At 39.8% G+C, this 14371-nt stretch overlaps 1 protein-coding gene across 9 annotated transcripts in view; it reads left to right on the top strand.

Annotated features, from left to right (window-relative positions):
• Positions 1-14371, top strand: part of SMARCA2 (SWI/SNF related, matrix associated, actin dependent regulator of chromatin, subfamily a, member 2) — a 179626-nt gene that overhangs the window by 86071 nt on the left and 79184 nt on the right. For all 9 annotated transcript variants that reach the window (XM_063594038.1, XM_057298775.2, XM_063594037.1 and 6 more), the window contains exons 22-24: positions 1693-1739; positions 4132-4298; positions 10386-10549. In XM_063594038.1, coding sequence (XP_063450108.1) covers positions 1693-1739; positions 4132-4298; positions 10386-10549 — 378 coding nt within the window. The remainder of the gene's footprint in view (positions 1-1692; positions 1740-4131; positions 4299-10385; positions 10550-14371) is intronic.

Raw genomic sequence — 14371 nt, 5'->3', positions numbered from 1 at the left:
ATTGACCCCTCTCTTTGGTTTTGACAATCCTGCTTGGAGACAGGGATGGAGCCTAATGGAGACCATGGGCTTGGTTCTAGGGGATGGAGTTGAGGTATTGGCCACAGTCCATCCTGTTAATTTTGCCACAGGGCTGGAGCCTACCATAGATCATGAGCATATTTGAGAGTACTGTTGAGCCCAGAGGGAAAGATCTGGTCCCCTTGGAGGAAAAGCTGCAGGGATCCAGGGAGGAGGGAAAGCAGAAAAGGGAGACAGCCGGTGGCTGATGTGAAGGTGTAACCTGCTCTCCATTCCCACAGATGGTTGCCATTCCCATAAAGTCAGAATGGAGAAATGCATGGAGAACAGTCATTTCTCATAAAGTCAGAATGGAGAAATGCGTGGAAAACAGTATTTCTTTCTGTGAATCAGAAAGGACGGAGTTGTGTGATTACATTCTGTATTCTGAAAACAGAAGCTGGACACTGGAGGGGTGCTGTACACCTAGGACCTTATTTGTAATAGAGGAAAGCACAGTATAGAAGAGACATTAGGATTTCACCTAACTGGCCAGGTGTGGTGGCTCATCCAGTAAGCCTAGCACTTTGGGAGGAAAAGGCAAGCAGGTCACTTGAGGTAAAGAGTTCAAGACCAGCCTGGCCAATGTGGCGAAACCCTGTTTCTACTAAAAATACAGAAAATTAGCCAGGCATAGTGGCACATGCTGTAGTCCCAGCTATTCAGGAGTCTGAGGCAGGAGAATCGCTTGAACCTGGGAGGCAGAGGTTTGCAATGAGCTGAGACTGCGCCACTGCACTCCAGCCTGGGCAACAGAGTGAGACTCTGTCTCAAAAAAAAAAAGAAAAGATTTCACCCAACTAAGAATTATAATATATTATATAATCACAATTATTTTTATTGCTAAATTTTTCCACAATACATATTGTATTAGTCCAGTTTCATGCTGCTGATAAAGACATACCTGAGACTGGGTAATTTGTAAAGAAAAAGACGTTTAATGGACTCACAGTTCCACATGGCTGGGGAGGCCTCACAATCATGGCAGAAGGTGAAAGGAACGTCTTACATGGTGGCATACAAGAGAGAATGTGAGCCAAGTGAAAAGGGAAACCCCTTACAAAGCCACGAGATCGCGTGAGACTTATTCACAACCATGAGAACGGCATGCGGGAAACCTTCCTCATGATTCAGTTGTCTCCCCCAGGGTCCCACCCACAACACCTGGGAATTATAGGAGCTACAATTCAAGATGAGATTTGAGTAGGGACACAGCCAAACCCTATCACATATATTTATATATACATATTAATTCTGATTTGCTTGTTTTTGTGCTCTTCTAGTCTAGACTCTGTATTCCTTGAGTTCAGATCCACCCTAGAGGGTGGATCTCCAGAAATAACTATTGGCTCCGCTATGGGCCAGTGGGTGCTCAGTGACTGTGTGATGGGTAAAGTAACCCTGTTATCTGAGAGTCTAGAGACTAGAAGAAACTCACAGGATAGTTTTCTGGTGGAACAAAAGTCTGCATGCAATATACTGAATTTCTGGTTCATTATGTATGTAAGTTTTTTGCTTATTCATTAATTATTTTAACTATAGAAATAGGTAGGATAACCTCACTAAAAGAGTAATCATTAAGTTAATAATTACATTTTTTAAAATCGTTCTTTCTATCTCTCTCTTTTAAAGGAATCCTTTGCTGAACACCTAGGCTATTCAAATGGGGTCATCAATGGGTAAATCTCAAATTTTTTTTTTCTTTAAAAAAAAATGTTGTTGGCCTTACATAAACTCCTCCTCTCTACAGTGTTTCCTCTTGTGCAAATACTTACTTCCAGCCCTCTAAGTGCTCTTCAGTGGAGAAGTTAACCAAAACGGTATCAGCATTCTCTTTTACTTTACTGGCATAAATTATTACTTGCCTTAAGCAAGTGGCTATTCAAAGGACATAGATCTTATTTAATAGACTTAATAGTATCCTAGTGTTCTAAAAATGTTGTTGAAGCTTCAAAGGTTTGTTATTTATAACCAAAAGTATAGCTTGGGCTTGAAGAGAATTTATCTTATTAAATTTCACATTGACATTTGACATTAATGTACATGAGAAGAAATCTCTCATCTGCTGTAAATGTTTACAGTTTTATAGTCATTTGTTAGAGTGTGGTCTGTGTAAGAAATGTTTTTCATTAGCAATGGATGTTAAAGAGAATCTTGACTTGCAGCAACAAAAATGAACACTGCATTAACAGAAAGTGTGTGTGTGTGTGTGTGTGTGTGTGTGTGTGTGTGTGTTGCAAATTTGAAAAATTTATTATTAGGATGTAGTCATCATTTTTGGATCCCAAGGGCAGACAGTTTCACTGGGCTAAGAACCGGGAACTATAGCCTATCCTGAAGCAGTGCTGCTAAGCTTTCCCCACCTCTCCTTGCCTCTCTCTTCTGTGGGTTCTGTGGTTACTCCTGCTCCCATCAGCTTGGCCAGGGTTGCATGGTGAAAACACAGCTGTAGGGTATTTGGAGAACAGTTCTCGGAGTGGAGCATGAATGTCCGGAAGACATACATTTGAAAATGTGTCTGTTAGAAATAACGTATCCTGTGTCATAAAATCAACTACCAGATGAGACGTTTCAGTACCATAGATTACATGTGCCCTGGCGAGTTTTCCAAACAGTATCACCTACAATTCAGTTTTAATTGTATAACACAGCCCTGTTGATAAAAGAAAAAAATGGGTGAACTGTAGAGGGAAAAGGCCCTGCTTTAGCCTTTCTCCATATCACAGCGTCTTCTGCATCTCATACTCCCAACGTGTGTTTGACTTGTACTTGTATAGTAATCCAAGACTCGTGTCCTACCCCAGGCCATTCTTACATGGCGTCCATAGTGATCTTATAAAAAGGCACGCCAGACCTCATCGCTCCCCTGCCTAAAACCCACTGATGACTTTTCGTTGCACTGAAAATGAAAACGTTGAGTGTAGCTCATAGAGCCCCGCACGGTCTGTTCCTAGTCCCATCCTCCACCTCTCTGTCTTCATCTCCCAGTATTCTCTCCTCACTTCTGTTGAAGCCATGCTCACTGTTTTGTTTTGTTTTTTTTTAATTTCTCAAATCCTTCTGTCTCCTTTACCCCTCAGGACCTTTATGCATGCTCTTTCCTCTCCCTGGAGTCTCCTCCTCTCCACCCCAGTGCCCCCATTCTTCACCTGGATGCCTTTTTACTCATTATTTCAGGTTTTAGCTAAAATGTTATCTCTTCAGGGAGGTCACCTCTGACACTCTAAACCAGTGGTTGGCAAACTTTTTCTGTAAAGATCCAGATTGTAAATATTTTCAGCTTTGTGGGCCATAAAGTGTCTGCCACACCTGCTCAGCGTAGCCTCTGTAGCATGAAAGCAGCCAGACAATAGAGATGAGTGAGTGTGGCTGTGTTCTGATAAAACCTTGTTTGTAAAAACAGACAGCAGACTGGGCCAAAGGTTGCCAAACTCTGCTCCATTCTAAAGAAGGCATCACATGTTGCTGTGAGTTTTCTCACTGGAACTTGTTATTTTAATAGTATTTATTACAATTTGTAATTATCCATTTAGTAAAATGAGACTCTGTTTTGCTTATTATTATATATATGGCTAGCACTGTGCTTGGTACATAGTAGGTGATCAATAAGTATTTAGATGAATCTTAAGTGCCCTGAATTAAAAATTTAAAAAGTTATATACTGAATAAGGAGAAATTTACAGAAACATGGCATATACGTGTGTGTGTACGTGTGTGTGTGAGAGACAGAGAGAGAGAGAGAGAGAGGGCGAGGAGAAAGAATAAGTTGAGAGAAAGATTGAAAGTATTAAGAACATGAAAGTGGTTCCTTTTCTTTCTAGAACCTGTCATCATACCTAGTATATGCAATGCACTTTTCATGGGTTTTATATGAATATATTTTCTTTTTCTGCTAAATATTCTCATTGCTTTGGAGTTCATATTCATTCATTCATTCATTCATTCATTTCACAGTTACTTATTGAATGTTTACAGTGTACAAAGGACTATATGAAAAGCAAAGCAATGCTGGATTTTTCAAGAAGACAGAAGTAATACTGTCTTCTTGTTTTTGCATTTTTTTGGGTTCAGGGCTGAACTGTATCGGGCCTCAGGAAAGTTTGAGCTACTTGATCGTATTCTGCCAAAATTGAGAGCGACTAATCACCGAGTGCTGCTTTTCTGCCAGATGACATCTCTCATGACCATCATGGAGGATTATTTTGCTTTTCGGAACTTCCTTTACCTACGCCTTGATGGTAAGTGCATAAGGCATTAGGCTCAGAAGCCATACTACTGAAAATGAAGGGATAATGGGCACTTAGATCCAATCTCAGCCAAAAAGAAGGGGTAAAATTGAAGAATTGACTAGAAGCATTGGGAGCAGTTTTTCTAGATAGCAATTTTTTGCATCCTTAAGCTTTAAATAAGCTGACCTCATTTGTGCAGCTGCATAGCCCACAAATAAACCAACACAAATGAGTTTAGAGTCACTTATGAGTACCTAAATAAAATAAAATTAAAGTAAATTAAAATTTTAAAATCTTCCTTGCTCTTAAAATTGTTACCTATGTGCCAAAGATATAGAATACATTGACACACCTTTAACTTTTTCAGTTAAGGCATATTTTAAGGGGATAAAGGCTATGTCACTTTTCTTTGTAACAATACAATCATTCATTTAAGATTATATTTATCATTAAAGCCCCCCTCTTCCTAAATAAGACGTATCCACATGTTATATTCTTAAGAGACATGACTTTATTGTTTCCTGGATTTTGCAAGCTATGTAAAATATTTGCCTGGTTTTAAGAGTGAAATTTAAATACCATGTCCTAAAAATTAGTAAGAAAAAATATTAATGGAAGCAAATATGATTTTAGGGATAATCCCTAAATTATTTTACGATTTGGATATCAGCCATAATATATTAGAGGTTGAAAGTATCAGCATTTATACACAATGGAAGGGCATAAATATGGCATTCAAAGAGTGGTAAGTAGGAATAGAAGTTAATTTACAGTCAGGATGCTATTTAATCCCTGGGTAGAAAAGAGGATACTGCTAATACCAGTATTTATCTAATGCAGTATTACCATTGTTAAATGGGAAACTTAAGGTTTATGTTTCATTAAAAGACTTTATTTTCAATCCAACATTTTGTTTCCCTTTTTCCCTTAATTGAACGTAATTGGATAGATACCAAACTCAGACTTGCCGTATGTTCTCTGACTTAAGGTTTTAGGTGAATTCTCTTTATGGTCTGCCTCTTAGGGTATTATTAATTAATTTTCAAATTAATTATACCATTTGACAAACTTGATTTTTTTTTTTTATTTTATTTTGTTTTTATTGAGACAGAGTCTCACTCTGTCACCCAGGCTGGAATGCAGTGGCATGATCTCAGCTTACTGCAACTTCTGCCACCCGGGTTCAGGTGATTCTCCTGCCTCAGCCTCCCGAGTAGCTGGGATTACAGGCATGTGCCACCATGCCCGGCTAATTTTTTTTTTTTTTTGTATTTTTTAGTAAAGATGGGGTTTCAACATGTTGCCCAGGCTGGTCTTGAACTCCTGACCTCAAGTGATCCACCTGCCTCGGCCTCCCAGAGTGCTGGGATTACAGGCATGAAACTTGATTATTTAAACCCCTTTACCTCTCCCCTCCAAATTACGTAACGAATGAATGGTTACGTAAATGTCAATTTTTAGTTCACAAATACAGTCCTATTAGGCACAGTTTTTCTCTGTTGGCAAATTTCCTTTATTGTCTCTTCTCCTTTGACTGGATCCCTGCCTCCGGAAAGTGGAAAATTCAGCACTCTTCTTTCAAAAGACAAACTGTCCTTTACCTGCTGCTCAAGTGAGGGGCTGTGGGGTTGTGGGGCTGTATTTTCCCCTGAACTGACAGCCCCACACAGGTGTCCTGCGTAACTATCACTTGCTACTTTGTGGCATTTCATTTCCAATCTCAGGTCTCTGAGGACTGCTTCTTTGGAATATTTGCATCTATCAAACTGGTAAGAAGTGACTTCCTGGAAACAAATTGCTTTCATGTTTTCTTGTCAGCCTGAGAGGTTCTCTTTAATAGTTTATTGGCTGCTGTCCTTTTGTTAGTAATAGTCACAACAGCTAACATGTATGGAACACGGCTCTGTGGGACTCTGGGCCAAGCATTTCATGTGCATTATTAATTTGATTTTCTCAATAAATAAGCTACCGTTATCCCTGTCAACCAGTGTGCCATTATGATGCCCATTTAAGGATGAGAAAACAAAGGCATATGGTGAAACCAGGTTCTAACTTGGATCTCTTTGATTCCAAATTAGCTCAGTTTTAGCAGATCCAGAGAGGTATACCCCATCTCTGAAAATACAGGCTTCTTCTCTAGCTACAACATTTTAAGAATGATTTTGAACTTATTTAAAATTTTCAGTTGACTAATTGCAAACCACCATGCACTAGAGATACAGGATGGATGAACTATTCACTGTTGCTGCTCTCAGAGTCCTTACCATTAGGTGGAAGGAGACAGACAAGCAAATTGCCTAACATGTTACAGATGGAATTGAAAAGGCACCTTTCCGTAAGAAACAGCAGCTGTTCCTTTTAAGGGTGGACAGAACTAATGGACAAACAATCAATATACACACAGATAAGTTAGTACACACACTTCCAGCTGAACCCCCTTCTGTCCCCCATCCCACCACCCAATTATTAAAATGACTTCAGATTTTCATTGCTGAATTTGATGTCTCAGATTTTGACTTTAGGGGAAAAAAAATCACTTGATGAGAGCTAAGCAGAAATTTTCTGCAAAGATTATGGTTGCATGAATAGATTTAGCTAATACTCCATATAGTTTTTGTTTTTACTGGAAATGATTTTTGAGTGAGAGCAAGTGGTGAGGTTTTATCCCAGAAGACAACATTTTCTAAAAGCAGGTGAAACTGAGTTAAAATTAGTCATCATGAAAGTCTGACAGTGTGTTCCTTCTGGTAAATTCTGTAATTTTCAACACAGTTGCCCTATTAATTGTATGCTTATAATTGGTTATGTATGAAAGTCTGAAAGACCATGAAACTGATGTTAGTATTGAGCACGTTAAATCTTGTGCCACTTGCAAGGAGTGTCTGCCTTTGGATAGACTGTTACATGGTAGTTTGAATCTCCCTGAACAATATTAAAAATTTTGTTAAATTTAACAAAAAAAATTTGTTAAATTAAAAAAAATTTGTTAAAAAGATTGCTGATGATCAGCAAAGATCTTGACTTGGAAATCTTTGACAGAAATGGTTTTCTAGCAAATTGCAAACCTTGTGATAAGAAATGCCATAGCTTTGTATGAAAAATGACTTAATCTTTTTTGTTTTTTATAATTTGTCAAGTTCCCAGCTATTTATACAGTTTATTTTATTTTATTTTATTTTATTTTATTGAGACGGAGTCTCGCTCTGTCCCCCAGGCTGGAGTGCATCTCGGCTCACTGCAACCTCCGCCTCCTGGGTTCAAGCAATTCTTGTGCCCCACCCTCCCAAGTAGCTGGGATTACAGATGTGTGCCACCATGCCCAGCTAACTTTTATATTTTTAGTAGAGATGGGGTTTTACCATGTTGGCCAGGCTGATCTCGAACCCCTGACCTCAGGTGATCCGCCCACCTTGGCCTCCCAAAGTGCTGGGATTACAGGTGTGAGCCACCATGCCTGGCCTATACAGTTTAAATACACACCAGATATATGGTTGGCCTGTTTGCTTGAGGTATCTGGTATAGGGTCTGAAAACTCCTTTGACCAAATAATTTTATTTGGATATTCCTTTTGTTTTTCAGTGCTTTATTTTGCATGTAAGGTTATTTCATCTCAGTAGGCATTGGTTGTATTTATATCTTATGTTACTGGCCAGATCCACGTGTGTTCTGCCCACGTGCAGTAAATCAATCACTGTGACACAGGTTTTGCAAAAGAGAAAAGATTTATTCACAAGGGCACCAAGCATAAAGATGGAAGAACGGCCCTCAACTCTACCTCCCTGAAGAGAAGGTTTAGGGACATTTATGGGGTAAGGAAGTGGGGTGGTGTAAGGCACAGGGAAAGGTGATTGGCAGTGGGGAAAAATGAAGTCACAGGTTCATTCTACACAAGCATAGCCAGGGTTCATGGCATTTCCTAGGACATACATACAAAAAATGGCAGAGTCAGCATGATCTGATGGTGGAGTTTTTGGCTCTCCAACATCAAAAGGCCATCTCTTGGGCACTTGCGCTCAGGCCCAGTTTAAGGGCCAGTGGTGTCAACGGGTTTGAACTGGACAGAGCTGGCCAAAGTTCCTGAAAAACAACTGAAGTAACCATTACCATGGTGACGTATGCATGTTATCTGTAAAGTAGCCAGTGAAGGTCAAGTTTGAGCATTCAGCAGCAAGACCTTCAGCTACTGCAGCCTTCAGCTTCATGGAAAAAGAGAAAACAAAAATAACAAAAAGCAAGAAACCAGAAGCATGCAGGGCAGGCAGACCTGATGAGATTAAGTGTTTGGTTTCATTAATCCGTGTGATTATCAGCTGGTTCATTTTCAGTTAATCAAAACTGTTGAACTTCTATCCTGAGAGTATAGATGTATAGTTTTGTACCCAGTTTTCAGAAACACAGATGCCATGATCTCTTCTTTCCCCATTTTAGAAGAAATTTTTGGTTTCTGTGGCTTTTCATTCAGTTTAAGGCAGAGGAGAAATATGTGAACCATTAATACATGTAATTTTTTAAAAAATTCTTGTAGCTGGAAAGATGACAGAGAAGGTTTCACAGCAGAAATATCTTCCATTAGCATCGTGAACAGATAGTTCACCATGATCTCAGAAAGCCAATTCTGAAAATAAAAGAAAAAAGAGCCCCACATTTGAAAGCTCACTCATCAAAGCATGTTTAGTGCCCCTCCTCCAAAATCTAAACTCGGACAGTTGATTGTGTCGGACCTCACCAGTTCACTAAACTCGAAACCTAATGGAGACAGTAAATTGGGTCTAAAGAATGTGACTCCATGTGACTCAGTGAGAGCCCCCAGACCCCTCATTCCTAATCCCTGTTTGCTGTATGCAGGGAAGTGATTTGTCTTCTCCCTCTTCAGGAGGGCATTTGTTATTTTTATTAAATGTGAAAAACAGATCGTCCCTATGTTTGAGAACTTGGCCCTCATAGTAACTTGATTTCATTAGCTATAGTCACTTAAATGTTTTAATCCTCTGAAATAAATTGCTGGTATGTTTTCATCCTTAAAAAATGAACAGCATGTAGGAATAATATTTGAATAGCAGCTGGTCAGAGACTGTCATGTAACATGCATACATATTTCCCAACAGCCTAAAGCCTTTTTTCAAAATTCAGCATCTAAGCTTTTCTGGTGAAATATGTTCAGATGGAATACTGGTGTTTTTTTTTTCCCCCCTTCCACAATGCATTTCATGAAATGGCTGGGTAAATACATTACACATACATAATATGTGATTGAGTGGCTCATCTGAAATGCAAGAATGCCCCAAAAGTGAGCACCAGACTCTGAGGTTTGGTACTCTCTGCTTATTCACTATTTTGGATCCTCTTCAGACCCCGTGGGGCAAACCACCCCCAAGTATTTAACATGCTGCTCTGCTTAGTTGGTTTTGATTTAGCATGCTTTGAACTCAACAGAGCAGGATGATAACGTGAGAAACAGACTAAGAGATTTCTTGTGGGGGGGTGGGGATTATTGTGGCTTTAAGTCTTGCTAACAAGGATAAAATTGTTCCATTTGCAAAAAAAAATTACATTCATAATTTATGTTTTTACCAACCAGACCATACTTAGTAGTAATCCAAACGGTAAAGTAGTAGAAAAGAACTTTCCTTTTTTTTCTATTTTCTTGGCATAAAAAAAGTCCTTGCTTTAATGCCTATTGGCAAAGTTTCTTTAAGCCATTATTACAGTTTTAAGTGCACGTGTGTGTGTGTGAGAGCGAGAGACAGGGCGAGAGAGGGAGTGTGTGCGTTCTTAAAATTATTTGTTGTTATGAATCACAGAAATAAATCCAAAAAATGTTTTCATTGTTTCAGGTGAGAGTAAGGATTTTGTAAAATTTGTGAAGTTGCGAAGATGCCTCATCAGAAATGTTTAAGCTGTTTCTTTCTTTTTTTTTTTTTGTAATTGCAAAATGTTCAAAGTTTTTTATCCAGAAGTACAAAGCCCTGGAAATTACCTCACCAGTGTTAGGAGGAGTCTGGGTATATTTCTCGAAGGAAGCAAGCCTTTTTGTCTCGTTCTGTGCCATTTTCAGACAAGAGTTAATTGGCAAATTAATTTTTCTGATCCCCTCAGGCACCACCAAGTCTGAAGATCGTGCTGCTTTGCTGAAGAAATTCAATGAACCTGGATCCCAGTATTTCATTTTCTTGCTGAGCACAAGAGCTGGTGGCCTGGGCTTAAATCTTCAGGCAGCTGATACAGTGGTCATCTTTGACAGCGACTGGAATCCTCATCAGGTCTGCATGTCCCACTGCATGTCCCATGATCAGGTGCCCAGGCCTCCCTCTGGAGAGCAACTAAAAGATGATCAGTTTCATTACTCACATTTACAGGACAGAGCAAATATCTAAACTAGCGGGCTGTTGCTTTCTTGGAGCCAATTCTTCTGGCTGTTTTCTTATCTCCCTTAGAGCATAGATGCGAGGTCCCACATATGCCTTTGAAGAGCTGAAGTTTGAGGTAGAAAAACTTAGTTTCTGCTGAGTTTTAATCCCATCTCTTGGGATTGCCATTGAACAAAGTATATTTAATGAGGGATAAATCAAAACTGTTGCAAAATCATAGCAGTAAGAACAATAGCAACCATCATTTATGGGACCCTTAATCTGTGTCAGCCTCTTGGGCATTTTTTCATTCAGTTTTACGACAACCCTGTCAGACGGTTAATATGATTCGAATCTTTGCAGTCAAGGAAACTGAATCCTAGGCAGGGTAAGTAACTTCCCCAAGGCCAAATAGTATTACAGTAGTTAACCTTTTATTTTGTGTTTTGTTTAAAGTCATCATCAAAATATATTCTAATGAGCATTTATTGTTGTAAAGCTCTTTTAGCCAGGTAAGTTCAGGGCTATCCTTTTAAAGCAGTACTTTGATTTTTTTTTTTTTTTTTTTTTTAAATTGAGCGGGTCTCTTATGGCACTGGTTTTCTAAGTTACTCTGGGAGGTGAGGCATCTGCCTGTAGGATATTGGGTAGGGTGATATTGGTCAAGATTTGATTCATACTGGAGCAAATGTTGAATTCAAAACAGTAAAAATGAAGACCAGGTGTGGTGGCTCATGCCTGTAATCCCAGGACTTTGGGAGGTTGAGGCAGGAGGATTGCTTTGAGCCCAGGAATTTGAGACCAGCCTGGGCAACATGGTGAAACCCTGTCTCTACAAAAAAATACAGAAATTAGCTGGGCACAGTGGCACTTATACCTGTAGTCCCAAGTTCCTCAGCAGGCTGAGGTGGGAGAATTGTTTGAGTCTGGGAGGCAGAGGCTGTAGTGAGCCATGATCGTACCACTGCTCTCCAGCCCGGGCGACAAAGCAAGACCGTGTCTCAAAAAAAAAAAAAAAAAAAGCAAAAAGAAAATGGCAACTCTCACGTAGGAGTATGAATTCTACATCAGCTTTTCCTAGGCTCCTCGTTGAGCCCTGGTTTTCTCAACAGTAACACTATCTCACTGGGTTGCGAAGATTGAGTGGCAGTGCCATATAGCGTCACTTTTGGCAGGAAATCACATTCAGGAGTACATTAGAATTCTAAGGGAGCTTTTAAAAAATATGCATGCCTGCTTTCTGTTCCCTACCACCCCACCCCAGTTTTCTTACTCAGTGGAGCTAGGTGCTTCCTTTGAGCGCTCCCAGGAGATTCTGAAATAGATTCTCATACAGATGAGGAGCACTGATTTAAAGACTCAACGGTGGGCCCAAACCACCAACACTGGGCCACTGCGTGTACTTACCATTCTCTGTAGGTGAATAAATTAAAGCGACTATTAAAATTTCCTGATCTTGAAAAGGATTGGGAGCCACCAGCACAGAATATATTAGTTCTAAGTCTTCAGGAAATATGGTTACGTATTTTTATAAATACATAAAAGTGTTCCATTCCAAGGCTCAGGTAGAATTCATATTGATGTGAGAGATCTGCAGTTTTCCTTTTTAGCATTATGGATTCAGTATTTGTTCCACAAACATTTATTGAGTGAGTGTCTGTTATGCAGCAGGCACTGAGCTAGGCTGGGTATCTAAGGGGGAGGAAGGAAGACGTGATGTGACTCCTGTCCTCCTGGTGTGCTCAATGTGATTGGATGTTTAGATTATCCTTGCGGGTACCTAAGTATTGAGGACGATCTATAGGTGAATGGAGAGTTTGCTTGTGTTCTGTCTTCAGAGGTAAGCATTTCCACTGACTCTTAGATGTTTACCTTCACTGGCACAGTATACAGTATAAATTCTAAAAGCCACTCTTCCAGGAAATGCTAATTTAACATGGAAAATAACTCTGGGACATCTGTATGATGTTCCACCCCACCCCGCCTCTCATTTTTTTTTCGTACTTTCTCTCTAGCTCTGTTAAAAACTTTGAACTCTAGAATCAAAGTAAATTGCAGTAACATGAAATAGTCCCGTCTTAACTACATGTGAACTAAAGCTTCGGCAGCAAAACACAGGATCCCAGATTTTCTCTGGTGGAATTTACAACAGGTTCCTCACACCGGGCCTCTGCAAGTATTTCTAGCTGCCATAGGTAGATTCACTTCCACCCGATTGAATAAACTGAGCTGACCAGATTTTTCATCTGTCACTGAACATGACCATTAGTTTGGTCAAATTTTTCTTTTTCAGGAATCAGTGATTTTATAGTGATAAAGATCCATCTGAGTTTTCATTTAAAAGGTACAGAACTCTACTAAATACTGTTAGGCACTTTGCATACCTCACCTCAAGTAATCCTCAAAATATCTTCTACATAAGGAAACCAGTCAATGTTAGCTTGCTCATGAGCACCCCACCGGGATCATTCACACCCATGTCTGTTTAGGTTTCAGTTTGAATACTGGGTTTGAGCTCTTTCTACCTTGCACCCTTGCATATAGATTGTATAGCCCCCAAAATGAAAATTGTGAAGGTCTTTGTATCAGGTTAATTTTAGCATGCATTGAAGAAAAATTTCTATAAGTATGCATTATCATGTTGAATCAAAATTAAGGCACATTGGTGAAAATAGGGGATTTGACATAGGTTGGCAGATAGAGGCCTTAATGTTGCTAATTGAGGACCCTACCTAGAAGCAAAGATAGAACTCATGATTGTGGAATGAACAAAAAAAATCCCACCAGGTTGCCAAGACTCTCATTTCCAAACTGTTGATTAGAAACACGGGTTGGTACTTGTGTTTTTTACCCACGGAGCTGCAGCTGTGTTGCTATTACGGAATGGTCAACCACATTTAGCTTGCAGACCCTCTTCTCAGACCAGGCTCTTAGCTTCAAGTGTTATCAGACCTAAGGCAGTGTGATGAAGTTTCAGACCACCTAACTGAGACTTCAGAAGTACCGAGGAATCCATCCAATAATTACAGCACTTCTTGGTCACAATATTCCCCCCCACATTTTGGCTTAGAGACTCAAGCTTACATTTCGTTAAACTTCTCCAGCCTAGAAATATTAGCTTTTGTGACCTTCCAATTAGATGGGTGATCTGAAACACACAAACACACATCACTGCTACCACCACCAAACAAAACTTAACTGCAGCAAATTCCCAAGGATTCTGTAATGTCTGCCCTTGTTCCTATGTTGTCCATGTGCCCTGCTTCCTCACCTGTTCTATTCATATTCTGCTGCCCCCTGCAATTAGTATTTTTGTGGTTTTGTCAGCATCTTCTTGGACAAGGGTCAGCAATCTACTACTCGCGGGCTCGGTCTGACCTGCCACTTGTTTTTGCACCCCCACAGGTGAAGAATGGTTTTCACTTTTTAAAGTATAAATTAGAAAATGGTGGGGAAAAGAGTATCAGCCTTCTGGTGAGAACAGTTGTTCAATTTTTGCTTCTGGACCAGACAGCATAGAATGTTTAGTATTGCGCCCATTTTAGAGACTGTTGGCCTCTGTTCCAGGAGATAGTGAAAAGCCTCATGACACAGACCTTGTCATCTTGACTGCTGTTAGCAGGTCTGGTGAAGATATGTGGAGAGGGATGGTTGAACTAAAAGCTTAAAAAGGAACTTTAGGGTGTTCTAGAGTTTTTTGTCCCCTTTGGATTTGAATGATCCACCTTACATTCT

The sequence above is a fragment of the Pan paniscus genome, chromosome 11 (genome assembly GCF_029289425.2).
Source record: "Pan paniscus chromosome 11, NHGRI_mPanPan1-v2.0_pri, whole genome shotgun sequence".
NCBI lineage: Eukaryota > Metazoa > Chordata > Mammalia > Primates > Hominidae > Pan > Pan paniscus.
Note: the sequence above shows the minus strand (reverse complement) of the source record. Positions and strands in the feature narration are given on the sequence as shown.